This window comes from Staurois parvus, unplaced genomic scaffold (genome assembly GCF_062004578.1).
Source record: "Staurois parvus isolate SC_StPar_1 unplaced genomic scaffold, SC_StPar_1.0 ptg000288l, whole genome shotgun sequence".
Lineage (NCBI taxonomy): Eukaryota > Metazoa > Chordata > Amphibia > Anura > Ranidae > Staurois > Staurois parvus.
The window spans coordinates 2,561,336-2,574,658 of record NW_028318084.1 but is presented as its reverse complement, the minus strand read 5'-3'; the positions used below and the strand labels follow the sequence as shown (position 1 = coordinate 2,574,658).

Below are 13,323 nucleotides of genomic sequence, written 5' to 3'. Positions count from 1 at the left end.
CACACACCTGTTTTGGGTTTACTGGTTTCAAGAAGCACTGTCTGATGTGAACCATGCCTCGCAGAAAAGAGCTCTCAGAAGACCTACGATCAAGAATTGTTGACTTGCATGAAGCTGGAAAGGGTTACAAAAGTATCTCCAAAAGCCTTGATGTTCATGTGTCCACGGTAAGACAGACTGTCTACAAATGGAGAAAGTTTAGCACGGTTGCTACTCTCCCTAGGCATGGTCGTCCTGTAAAAATGACTGCAAGAGCACAGCGCAGAATGCTCCATGAGGTAAAGAAGAATCCCAGAGTGTCAGCTAAAGACCTACAGAAATCTCTGGCACATGCTAACATTTTTGTTGACACATCTACAATAAGGAAAGCATTAAACAAGAATGGAGTACATGGGAGGACACCACGGAGGAAGCCATTGCTGTCCAAAAAGAATATTGCAGCATGTTTGAAGTTTGCAAAAGAGCACCTGGATGTTCCACAGCACTACTGGCAAAATATACTGTGGACAGATGAAACCAAGATTGAGTTGTTTGGGAAGAACACACAACACTATGTGTGGAGAAAAAAAAAGGCACAGCACACCAACATCAAAACCTCATCCCCACTGTGAAACATGGCGGAGGGAGTATCATGGTTTGGGGCTGCTTTGCTGCCTCAGGGCCTGGAAGGATTGTTGTCATTGATGGGAAAATGAATTCCAGAGTTTATCAAGACATTTTGAAGGAAAACGTACGACCATCTGTCCGCCAACTGAAGCTCCGCAGAGGATGGGTGATGCAACAGGACAATGACCCAAAGCATACAAGTAATTCAACAAAACAATGGCTGCAACAGCACAGAATACGCCTTCTGGAGTGGCCCATTCAGAGTCCTGACCTCAACCCGATTGAAATGCTGTGGCATGACCTTAAGAGAGCGATTCACACCAGACATCCCAAGAATATTGCTACACTGAAACAGTTTTGTGAAGAGGAGTGGTCCAAAATGACTCCAGATCGTTGTGCAGGTCTGATCTGCAACTACAGGAAACGTTTGGTTGAGGTTATTGCTGCCAAAGGAGGGTCAACCAGTTATTAAGTCCAAAGGTTCACATACTTTTTCCTCCCTGCACTGTGAATGTTTACATGTTATGTGCAATTAAACCATGGCAACATCTAATGTTTGTGTAGTATTATGTTCAGCAGACTGTGTTCTTCTATTGTGACTTAGATGACATTCAGAGCACATTTTATGCCCAATTCATGCAAAACTCCACGTAATCCCAAGGGGTTCATATACTTTTTCTTGCAACTGTAGACTCACACAGTGTTACAATCTTACAGTATACAAGTGAATTTGGGACTGAGCCTAAAGAGATGTCAGTTTAGCTGGGGACATATTGCTGCTGTAGTTGCAGGGGGTTAATACTGATCTATAGCTATACCAGTATGTAAGTATATACAGTGGGGATCGAAAGTTTGGGCACCCCAGCTAAAAATTTGTATTAATGTGCATAAAGAAGCCAAGGAAAGATGGAAAAATCTCCAAAAGGCATCAAATTACAGATTAGACATTCTTATAGTATGTCAACAAAAGTTAGATTTTATTTCCATCATTTACACTTTCAAAATAACAGAAAACAATAAAATGGCGTCTGCAAAAGTTTGGGCACCCTGCAGAATTTATAGTATGTACTGCCCCCTTTGCAAAGCTGAGACCTGCCAATGTCATGGATTGTTCTCAATCATCGTCTGGGAAGACCAGGTGATGTCAATCTCAAAGGTTTTAAATGCCCAGACTCATCTGACCTTGCCCCAACAATCAGCACCATGGGTTCTTCTAAGCAGTTGTCTAGAAAACTGAAACTGAAAATAGTCGACGCTCACAAAGCTGGAGAAGGCTATAAGAAGATAGCAAAGCGTTTTCAGATGTCAATATCCTCTGTTCGGAATGTAATTAAGAAATGGCAGTCATCAGGAACAGTGGAAGTTAAAGCAACATCTGGAAGACCAAGAAAAATATCAGACAGAACAGCTCGCAGGATTGTGAGAAAAACAATTGAAAACCCACGTTTGATTGCACGATCCCTCCAGAAAGATCTGGCAGACACTGGAGTTGTGGTACACTATTCCACTATAAAGAGATACTTGTACAAATATGGTCTTCATGGAAGTCATCAGAAGAAAACCTCTTCTACGTCCTCACCACAAAAATCGTTTGAACTTTGCAAATGAACATATAGACAAGCCTGATGCATTTTGGAAACAAGTTCTGTGGACCGATGAGGTTAAAATTGAACTTTTTGGCCGGAATGAGCAAAGGTACGTTTGGAGAAGAAGGGGCACAGAATTGAATGAAAAGAACCTCTGTCCAACTGTTAAGCATGGGGTTGGATCAATCGTGTTTTGGGGTTGTGTTGCAGCCAGTGGCACAGGGAACATCTCACGAGTAGAAGGAAAAATGGATTCAATAAAATTTCAGCAAATTTTGGATGGTAACTTGATGCCATCTGTGAAAAAGCTGAAGTTGAAGAGAGGATGGCTTCTACAAATGGATAATGATCCTAAACACACCTCGAAATCCACGGGGGATTACATCAAGAGGCGTAAACTGAAGGTTTTGCCATGGCCTTCACAATCTCCTGACCTCAACATAATTGAAAATCTATGGATAGACCTTAAAAGAGCAGTGCGTGACGGACATCCCAGAAATCTCGAACTGGAAGACTTTTGTAAGGAAGAATGGGCAAAGATACCTCAAACAAGAATTGAAAGACTCTTGGCTGGCTACAAAAAGCGTTTACAAGCTGTGATACTTGCCAAAGGGGGCAATACAAGATATTAACTCTGCAGGGTGCCCAAACTTTTGCAGACACCATTTTTTTGTTTTCTGTTATTTTGAAAGTGTAAATGATGGAAATAAAATCTAACTTTTGTTGACATATTATAAGAATGTCTAATCTGTAATTTGATGCCTTTTGGAGATTTTTCCATCTTTCCTTGGCTTCTTTATGCACATTAATACAAATTTTTAGCTGGGGTGCCCAAACTTTTGATCCCCACTGTACATGAATATTGTGTTTATTGATGTTATTGTGCCAATTCTAAAAGGTTTGTGTATTCAGTGCATTTAACTGCTATTTTCCAAGTTAATTTGCAGTCTATTTGCAGAGTTTAAAAAGGTATTCTCATATTCAAATATAATACCTTTTTAAAACACTACCTCCATTTTTGTAAAGATTATGCACATTTGAGCCCTTTTGTTTCCAAGTATATTGGTCAAAAAGAAAATCCATATTGGTTATGCCAGAGATATAGAATTGATTTGCTTTTGGTAATGTAACGCTCACCCCCAAAGGAGCCGCTGGAATTAACGCACAAGAATTTAAAAACGGCTCTTCGGGGGGCGTGGCCGCGTGAGCTAACAGCGAGACCTACCGACAAGCCTACGCTTCCCTCACCACCCCACAACCTTCTACAGCTACCTAAGACCCTGCTGAGCATCAGACATGCCACGGCACCGCAGAGAAACACAACAGCCCACTAAATTAATCAGGTTTTTTCCCGACTCTCCACAAAGAACTACACAAAGATGGTGGCGGGAGACCATCCCCAAGTGCCGTTAATATGCCTCTAGCGCTCATGGACTCAAACGAAGTCGGAGCAGTCCAACCACCCACGCAAGCAGATACAGAGAGTCCGGAGCAAACACTCCTTCCACACGGAGCCCAGTCAAATCCCGGCCCCGCAGAGACTCTCAGGCCAGCAAAGATGATCTGCTGATGGAGGTAAGCGATCGGCCTGCTACACACACACGCACCTCCGCGAGTAGACCCCATCGCTACATTCCCCACACTGGGACACCCAGTATCAGATACCATGTTGAAAAACATGTTACTCTCTTTAAGGGCATCCCTTCAAATGGATCTAGTCTCCTGTATCCATAAGGTTGCAGCCGAAGTACAAGATCTGGGAGATAGATTAGGACACGTGGAAGATAAGATGGGAGAATATGTCAACTCTTTCAACTCATTAATAGATGCCCACGAGGCCCAAAAAGATGACATGGCATGGATTAAAAATCAGCTTGCAGATCTGCAGGATAGATCTCGACTCAAAAACTTAAAAGATTCGTGGTATACCTGAAGATATTCAAGCATCTCAACTACCACACTATATTTGTGACCTCTTCCACAAAGCTGTACCAGAATTATCCCCTGCAAACTTAACTATCGACAGAGTCCACAGGATTCCTAAGCCATCTTTTCTTCCTGCACACATCCCAAGAGATGTTTTACTAAGAATCCATTTTTATCAAGCCAAAGAAAAAATCTTAGAGGCGTTCTATAAAAGAGAAGATTTCAGATGGCGCGAATCACCTGCAAATACTTCCAGATCAGTCAGCATACCCTAAGACAACGCAAAAATCTAAAACACTATCACCAAGGCCCTGAGAAACCACTCCATTGGATATAAATGGAGATATCCAGCTAAACTGTCTGTGACATATAAGGGCACCTCCACACTCATCTCCTCCCTGGAAGACGGTCTTCAATTGCTGCGCACCAGGGATATTCTCCCTGACCTCTCCTCCACCACTTTGCCACAGGCTGCTCTATCACATTTGGCTGATAGCTGGCAAGTAGTCTCTCACAAGACGCCTTCCAAACAACATCTAAAAGGGGGGCTGAAAGGATTAATGGAATATAACTTAATCCATTTTGTATACACTAATACAAGATCCTTGTGTCAGGGACCATCGCGCCGCATGGGTCTGCACATGCGTAGGTGTCTGTCAAGACATGCAGGCAGCAGGGCACTAGGACCCAGGCGCACCCGTCGTCTATAACAGTGCTGGGCAGGCACTAGGACCTAGGCTGTGCCTGTCAGGGGCAGGGCGGACTACTTAAACCAGCCCTGCACAGACACTTGTTGCCGAATGGTCTTTCTGCGATTCCTGTTATCTGATACCTGTGTTGTGAGTACTATTGATCTGGATTGTCTGACCTTGCTGCCTTCTCCTATCCTGACCCCCTGGCTTGCCTGACTTCGCTCCTGGATGTTCCCCTTTAGATCTGATCTCCTGTTATTGACCTGGCGTGTGACCCGACCATTCTTTGCCTACTGTTTTGTACCGCACCAACCCCCCGGCTACCGACTCGGCTTGTTTGACTTAGCTTTCGCTCCTCCATCCATCCCTCTAGGACCCCCTGGTCCCCTCACATCAGACTCTCACCCTGCGGGAGCCCCTGGCGGACTCCTCTACCACTGGTGGATATATCCAGTAGTCGCGACCTGGTCTCGGAGCGCTCCAAGTCCATCCCCACCATCAGGGGCTCTGGTGAACAAGTGCTCCGGAACTTAGACTCCGCGCTCTGGGGAAGCCCAACCAGTGGGTTGCTAGAGGTGCTGTCAGGTGGTCCCTTACACCTTGTTTAACATACACATATATATGAAGTTTGTACACACGAACAAAAAACTGTCTATGCCAGCTTCATGTAGAAATAAGTGTTTTTGCAAACTTTACAAAAATGCAGATACTCTTTACTCTCATTTCTGAAAAGTTGTAACCACAGCTTGGGCATTTGGGTCAGATTATAGCCATGGTCAGGGCATTAGACCAGATATGGCGTGACAGATAAGGCAGAAAAGTGTAAATGCAGACCTCATAGAAATAATTGTTGAGTTAAGGTAAAAATAATGTACATGTATTTGATTGGATGGTCTGAGGGTGTGTTTGCCCAAAGGCTACAGTATAAAAACCCTGATGTTATGCCAATAAAGCTGAAGTGTTTGCAATCGCAACTGAGGTGACTTGAGTGCATTCACTTTCCGAGATCTCGTAGCTCTGCCCAGGTGTGACCATTGGTACCTGATTGGGCCCCCAAGGAAAAGGAAAAAGACCACCTACCTACCTACCTGCAGGGGCGTTAGGCATCAAATCAACTCCTGAAACCACGAACATATGTTGGTCTCGACCACAGGAGCCTTAACCTAGCTCCCTTTCTTAGTTGCAGATTATCTGCGCACAGTTCATACAGAAAATTTTTTTATCCTTTTCAGTCACTTGTTACGATTTCTAACCGGGGCAACCAAGAATGCTCCACTATCTTACTTCCAGTTCCTGTCATTCCTCTATTCACCTTTCTTATGGCCTCATCTCTCCAGCTTCAGTTTTCCATACACTCAAGATGTACCACAGACATTCTGATGAATCTCTCCTGTAATGGATCTTAAACAAAATCATAGAGCTATCTTGACAATATCCTTTGTACCAGACGTCCAAATGTGTCAACCTACAGATCTCCATTTGTTTTGTTATCCAGATGATTAAGGTGGTGTCCATAAATGCTTGAGGTCTCAACCACCCGGCAAAACCCTTCTCTCCCTGGAAGGAAGCCAAAATTCATCAGGCAGACATATTGGCAGTGCAGGAGACCCACTTCCAACGTGGCGCAGCCCCCAAAATGTTCCCAAAGAGACTTCCCCCACATTTTTATGTCTATGTTCACATTTAAGAAAAGCGGTCTGATCGCTGTCAGAAACTCAGTGAGCTTCACATTAAATACGTTGATTTAGGATCCAGAGGGTCACTTCCTTGTCCTGAAGTGTGATATCAATAACAAGCCCTACACCTTGGTAAATATATACACTCCGAACACTAGGCAATTAAAGTTCATTCGCAAAGTCCTCAACAAAAATTTCCACCAAACAATATGGCAACCTATTGATGTGCGGTGACTTCAATCTCACAGTGGACCTTTAAATAGATATGTCCTCCAAACCTAGAGGCAATGTGCCTCACCTACGTCGTCTATGATGCCTGGCGATGTTTAAATGCAAATGAGCGGGACTAAACATACTTTTCATTGTGTCACCACTCTTATTCACGTACAGTATTGATTTATGCTTAGTTGATAAGTGGTTACTGCAGCGGATATCCTCCTCTGTTATATCCACCATTACGTGGTCTGACCACGAAGCACTGGTTACGACTATAATAGAGAAGGATACCAGCTTAGATTAATGAGGAGATGGTTAATTTTGAAACAGATCTCATTAGCAAAAAAATCAGGCACATTTGAAAAGGGACAGACAGGACTATCTACAGGGAGTTCAGTTGGAAGAAGGTCTCCTATATGAATACTGACATGAGAACTCAAGGCAATGGGGTTGAGCCCCCTAAACCCCCCTATAAACATGCCAAGTACTTCAACAGACATCCACCCATGGGGCACTAGAGACATACTCCTTCCAACAGAAATACCCACAATCACTATCACCATACTACCTTTCATCCCAGGGCCCCCCAAGCGCAGTGGCACCCACACAGAGGTCCACCACCCCTTCTAATAAAAGGGCGTCCACATGCATAGTACCCCTTCATTACTGCATCTCTCCCCTCAACGTCCACATCCCATGCGCCACCACATTCCGTCCATTCCCCCCCATACCCCTCCTTCCCAACCCTCTTCCCACCCCTCACCTTATTTAGAGGCAGGCCCGTCGGAGACCCACATCTCCACCATACCATCACGGCCCAGTCCAGCCTCTCGGAGGAACATGGGAAGGAAAAGAAAAGGAGGCGGAGATGAGGAAAAAGAAGGTGGCAAGAAACTCCAAAAGAGGAAATAAATAGTGCCCAGACATGCCACCATAAAATCTACAATTTGTCCAGTTTAGTCTTCACTGAAACTGAACTCAACCTCTTGCTAAAGGGCCTGAATTTTGGCCCGAAAAATCCCTCCAATTTATTTGAAATCTTTATTGACCTGAACAAGTTCATCAGGAACCTCACAGTCAAAAAATACTTCAATATCAGAAATGAACCCCTCGACAATTCTATAGGAGGTTCCAACATTGAAACACCAGCTCAGTCAGCAATGACCCTGCGCTTCCAATTTTTGGAAAAGCGTCTTCCTGAAGGGAGACTGTGATGATCTGGATATTGAATTGGGGGCCCATCCACATACAGATGAAAGCCCAGACCCAAGAGTCACTAGAGAGGTCATGCATACAGATTTTAGACCAAGTCCACATTCTTTACCCACTGAGTAAAAGGCAATTTCATCCCTACCTTTTTTGCAGTAGTATTTGATGAAATCAAAAAGATCTGTGGACCCAAGAAGACCTCCAATATAACTCCTATAGGGGGATGTGATGACTTTACCACTACCATGGCTAGTATCAAGAACAGAGAAAATGTTATAATTAGGCAAGCAGATAAGGGGGGTGGGCCTGGTTATCCAGGATAGGGATATCTACCTTACCGAAGCCCACAGGCTATTAGGGGACCCCTCCACCTACGAGGTACTGCATAGCGATCCCATCCTCCACAAATCATTGTTAGATGAAGCACTAACAATTAAGATACTATCTATGGATGAATACTCCTTTTTATATAAACAGTATCCTCCTACCCCTTATTTTTATCACATCTCCAAGATACACAAGGATCTCAAAAACCCACCAGGCAGACCCATCATAGCGGGTATGGACAGCATCACTAGTAATCTAGGATGCTATATTGATTACTTCCTCCAGGAATTGGTATTTGATCTGCCCTCTTACGTTAGAGATTCTGGCCACATGTTGGAGATCTTATCTTCTTTCACTTGGCGTCCGGGTTCCAAGGAATTGGATGTTATGTCCCTTTACACCTTCAATCGAGCATCAATATGGCATGCAAGCCATAGAATACTTCCTGCATCATAGCAACATCTTGCCCACACAAACTGCATTCATTCAGAAAGCGGTCCTGTTCACGCTTACACATAATTATTTCTCTTTTCTAGACAAGTTCTACAGAAACTAGGGGCACTGCCTTGGGGCAAGATTTGCTCCCAGCTACGCCAATCTTTTCATCGGGTATTGGGAAGAGCTCAGCATTTGGAATTCTAACCCTTACCGAGACAATCTAGCACTCTACACCAGATACATCGATGATATCCTTATTATATGGCAAGGCTTGGATATGGAGCTAGATGGTTTTAATTACCTACTGCAACAATAACCCTTTGGCGTAAGCTTTACACATACAGTAGATGAAACATGCCTTATTTTTCTGGATTTGGAAGAGTGGATCCCGACTGCCATTTACATTCTCGAACACATTTCAGACCCAGTGCCAGCAACTCCTACCTACATACCACCAGCAAGCACCACCCAAAATGGATACACAATATACCCTTTGGGCAATATTGCAGACTTGAAAGAACTTGCACCACCAGGTCTGACTATGAACAGCAAGGAGCAATTCTGAGAACGAGGTTCCTGGAAAAAGGATATAGTGAAGCCCATGGGGATGAAGCTTTCCTTAAATACTGGGTTATGTATGATGACCATTTCTCCGTGAAACCCCCACTGGCAAGCACCCCTTCTTGTGTCATACATAATAAGGAAAAGATTAATATTATTTTTCCTGGTTTTGCTCACCCTATTCTTTTCAATAAGGTCTGTAGATTTGTTTACATAGTCTGGTTTATTTGAGCATGAAAGGGTTTAGGTGTATGTCAAACTGCACACAGGCCAACATGTAGCAGGGCAGGTCAACAATAAACCAATTACCCAGTATATCACATTTACAAATTAAATTAAAGGGAAACATGCAAATTGACTTGTAAAGGTGAGGGCGTTAGAACAACCCACAAACTATAAAATAAAATGAACAATCATGCTGAAGACTGCAGTACCTGAGTAGCTTTGCAACTGTAAGTGGCAACTGCTAACAATGTGAAATGGACAGATGGTCTGAAAAGAAAAAGGCATTTATACTGCTACAAAGTAAACTATAAGCCAAGATTTCAGGAACAACCCTATTCTTAGTCTGCTTTTAACCTTTTTTTCCTAGAAATTAATCTGGAAACTTGTGTTGTACCAACATCCAGCTTGTCTGGTTTCTCTATTTTCATTATGTTCTGAGAAACAAAAGGCCCTTTTGAGATCCAAGTGCTTGTCTTAACACCCTCTGCGATTCTGAGAGTGTCCTGTAGGATAAAATTGAGATGTGTATTTGTCCCTGGTTCATTTATGGTGTGCAGTAGCCACTTTTTTCTTCTCTTTGGTGTAAGCAGCTTAAATCCTAGAGGAGTAGTGGATGTAGAAGCTGGTATTCGGTCAATGTTGTAGTTGTATCTTATCGCTGCTAGTCTTGTTCTGGCTTCCATGGCATCAATAGAAAAAGGAACGCACTTAGTGTGAAATTTCAAAAAGTTGCTATGGAAGAGATCTAGCATACCTGTATGGCAATTAAAAACCAGGTGATTTAGATGTTCCATAAGTTCAGGGTTGGAAATGATTTTCGAAATTTTATCATATGCAACTGTTCCTTCTTTAAGCCATAAAATTCCAGAATAAGCCTCCTCAGATAATGCCGCATGAGCACATTTATGATAAAGAACACCATCATGCCATGTGTGGATATTTTGTATGTGCTTTAGAAGAGACAGCCATTTTTCTTTCAGTAGAGCCACATCGCCTTTACTCGTCTGAATACACCACCAGAAATGTTTAAGAATTTTGGATATCCATGGCTTTATGCTTATCCCGCTGTGTCCACGAGAGGCAAATATTAACTTGCTTTTGAGACATTTGGCATAATGTTGAACATCACACTGATGAGGAATTTGTTGGTGTTTCGTCCTCATATGTTTCTGCACACTCATATTCCTTTCAGAAGCAAAAAAAGCAATGTCCTGTCCGCTTGATATTGCTCGGGACATGCAGATATCAAGTCCATGATTCTCCATCTCAATGGAGGAAGTGCACCGAGAGCCCTGAACTACCTCGAAATCAAAGATTTTATCAGATATCATGTCCATCATTGTATACACACAATATCTGGTGTGGTGACTTGTACTATGGCATTGCCCCTTACCACAGATGGCTACTGGTGTGCCTTGCAAATTGTTTTGCACTTGATCATGTTGCACCTTCCAGAAGTCATGGATTGATGGAAATATAAAACGCCTCTGATATTGGTGGAATATTTGTTCTGAAATGTGGCGAACGCCAAAACATTTAAGAAATGCTTGAATATTGTCAAAGGTTTGACCAGTTGTCAGAAGACTTGCTGCAAGCAGAATGTTCCCAGCATAAAAGCGTTTGATTTTAGGTTGACTTTCCCAGATCCGAAAGTAGTGTCCATCTTCACAAGTGCCACGAATGATAACTGCTGACCCATGAAATTCTTTGTTGTATTTATGAACAACTTTACTGCAACCACTTGGATCTTGACACTTTACCTTGTGAAGTAAATTATCCAGACATTGCTCAAAAACAATATATTTGGACTCATTCACCATGTTTGCAATATAATTTCCATTGTGTTGCTTATCCTCCAAAAGGGATTTCTGGGTCCTTATTTCTGAACCATAAACACTTTCCTGTGATGGTTTGTAGTCCTCATCTTGTCTTTCATTTACAGTTTCCCCGAATTTTGATCCTCCATTTAGTGCAAATGAAATAATGCTGCCTTGAGTATGCTGTTCTTCAATCTGTGAAGGTGATTGTGGGACACTGAACTCAATGAATGCATTTAGAGGATCTATTACCAATGCTTTAACTCTATCCTCATTGGATGACCCTTCCATGCGTTCAAAAGGTATACAAGCTGCAGCATTAGGGCACGCTGCTTCCTGGGATTTTTCAATTTCCATATTTGGGGTAGTATGAGCGAAAAGGTAAATATGCTGCACTTGTGACACTGTAGGACCCCATTCAGTTTGTGTGGACTGATCAAACATTTTTTTACTGGATGCAACACTTGGTGACATGCCGCAAAGGAAGCAAACAGAGGAACCACCTTCAACATCTGTTTGGCTTTCTCGATTTTTTGATTCAATAATGTGCAGTTCCTCAATTAGTAATCTACCTTCTGGTGGCTCTGGAAAAAGAGTGGGTACAGCCGTGCGCTTAAGTTTCTTTCGTTTACCCGTATTAACATAGCTGTCTTCAACAAAGTGAGTGGAACACATCCGGTACAAATCGCAGCGCTTTCCCTCCAGGATGATGTCTGCCAGTTCGTCCAAATGTTGGAATGTTTGTCCAGTCTGCAGAAGCCATTGCTTTATTCTTTCAATGGAATTAGGAAAACCATGCAAAGTTACAGTTGGAGTAGTGGGTTTTCCTCCGGTCCTGTGAGGGCATTTAGTTATTATGCACTTGGGCATGATGACAGTATCTGCAGAAAGTGGGAAACAATTGGATAGTTTAAAAACAAGCTTAATAGTTGTAGTGAAATTAGACGGATTACAGAAAGAAATGAAAGAAAAAAAACTTGATTTCCAGTTTTTGGCTTTCCAAGGCAGTCAGTATTTAGCTGTAACAGCATATACTTCACTGTACCCAGTATTTCCAATATAAATTAACGTTACATGGAAAAAAATAAAAATATTTGTCTGGTGATCAGGGTGGATTTGATTTATATCAAACCGATTTAAATCACGATTTAAATCACTAGTCAGTAAGGCTTGATGTAAATCCTAGTTTTCTACATAAAGACTAATTCTTGCCGATATAACTTTAATATACAAGTAGATGAAGATTTTTAGAATAACAACTTTTCATATTAGTTTTTTTATCCCCAGTTTAATAGGTTAATCATTCATATTTGGACAACTTTTCTGTTGTATTTAGGAAGGAGAAAAATAATCATTACCTTAATAATAACAATTTAAATAGATTTATTCAACTGAAACAATAACATTCCAGCATCTGTGATTTGCTTAAACATCCATGTTTGGTAACTAATTTGGCTAAACAAAATATATATATTTGAAGAAACTTAGACTGTCAGCCCCTCCCTCCTCACACTGTCGGCCCCTCCCTCCTCACACTGTCGGCCCCTCCCTCCTCACACTTAGTCTCACTTTCTTCTTGTGCAGATCTATTCCACTCCAAACAATCAGAAAAATATTGTTTCTATTCAATTCACTGAACGTCTTGAAACTCAGCACTGAAGGGGTTGATTCTGTATTCAGAGGTTTGTAGAAGTTAGGATGAAGGTCTTTTTCTTAACTCTGTTCATGTTATAAACATTTTTGCTGTGAAGAAGAGGCCTGTGATCTCCGCTGAGTCAAATTCAGTTTTGAGAACTGCAAAAGTAAACCGATCATCTGTGATAATATCTTGTAGGCAGAGAAACTGCCCAATAATCTTACAGAAACCTCTGGAGAGCCTGACATTGTGAATGGATTCATGGAATTTATTTACCAAGAAAATTAAACATATACAGCCTTATTCTACATAATTAAAAAACGAATCTTTATTTCATGATGGAATAACCTTTGGATGGTAATATATTTTCCTCAAAAAGCATTTTATTTAAAAAAAATCCGATTTTTA

At 42.0% G+C, this 13,323-nt stretch overlaps 1 protein-coding gene across 2 annotated transcripts in view; it reads right to left on the bottom strand.

Annotated features, from left to right (window-relative positions):
- The window catches only part of LOC149458310 (uncharacterized), a 234,061-nt gene that overhangs the window by 205,232 nt on the left and 15,506 nt on the right, over positions 1-13,323 (bottom strand). Inside the window, exon 2 of one of the 2 annotated variants that reach the window (XM_089682401.1) lies at positions 9,442-12,160. The exons of the other annotated variant lie outside the window; for it this stretch is intronic. Coding sequence (XP_089538527.1) covers positions 9,801-12,149 — 2,349 coding nt within the window. The 5' untranslated portion in view covers positions 12,150-12,160 and the 3' untranslated portion in view covers positions 9,442-9,800. Of the gene's footprint in view, positions 1-9,441; positions 12,161-13,323 lie in introns of those variants that run through there. 2 annotated transcript variants of the gene reach the window in all.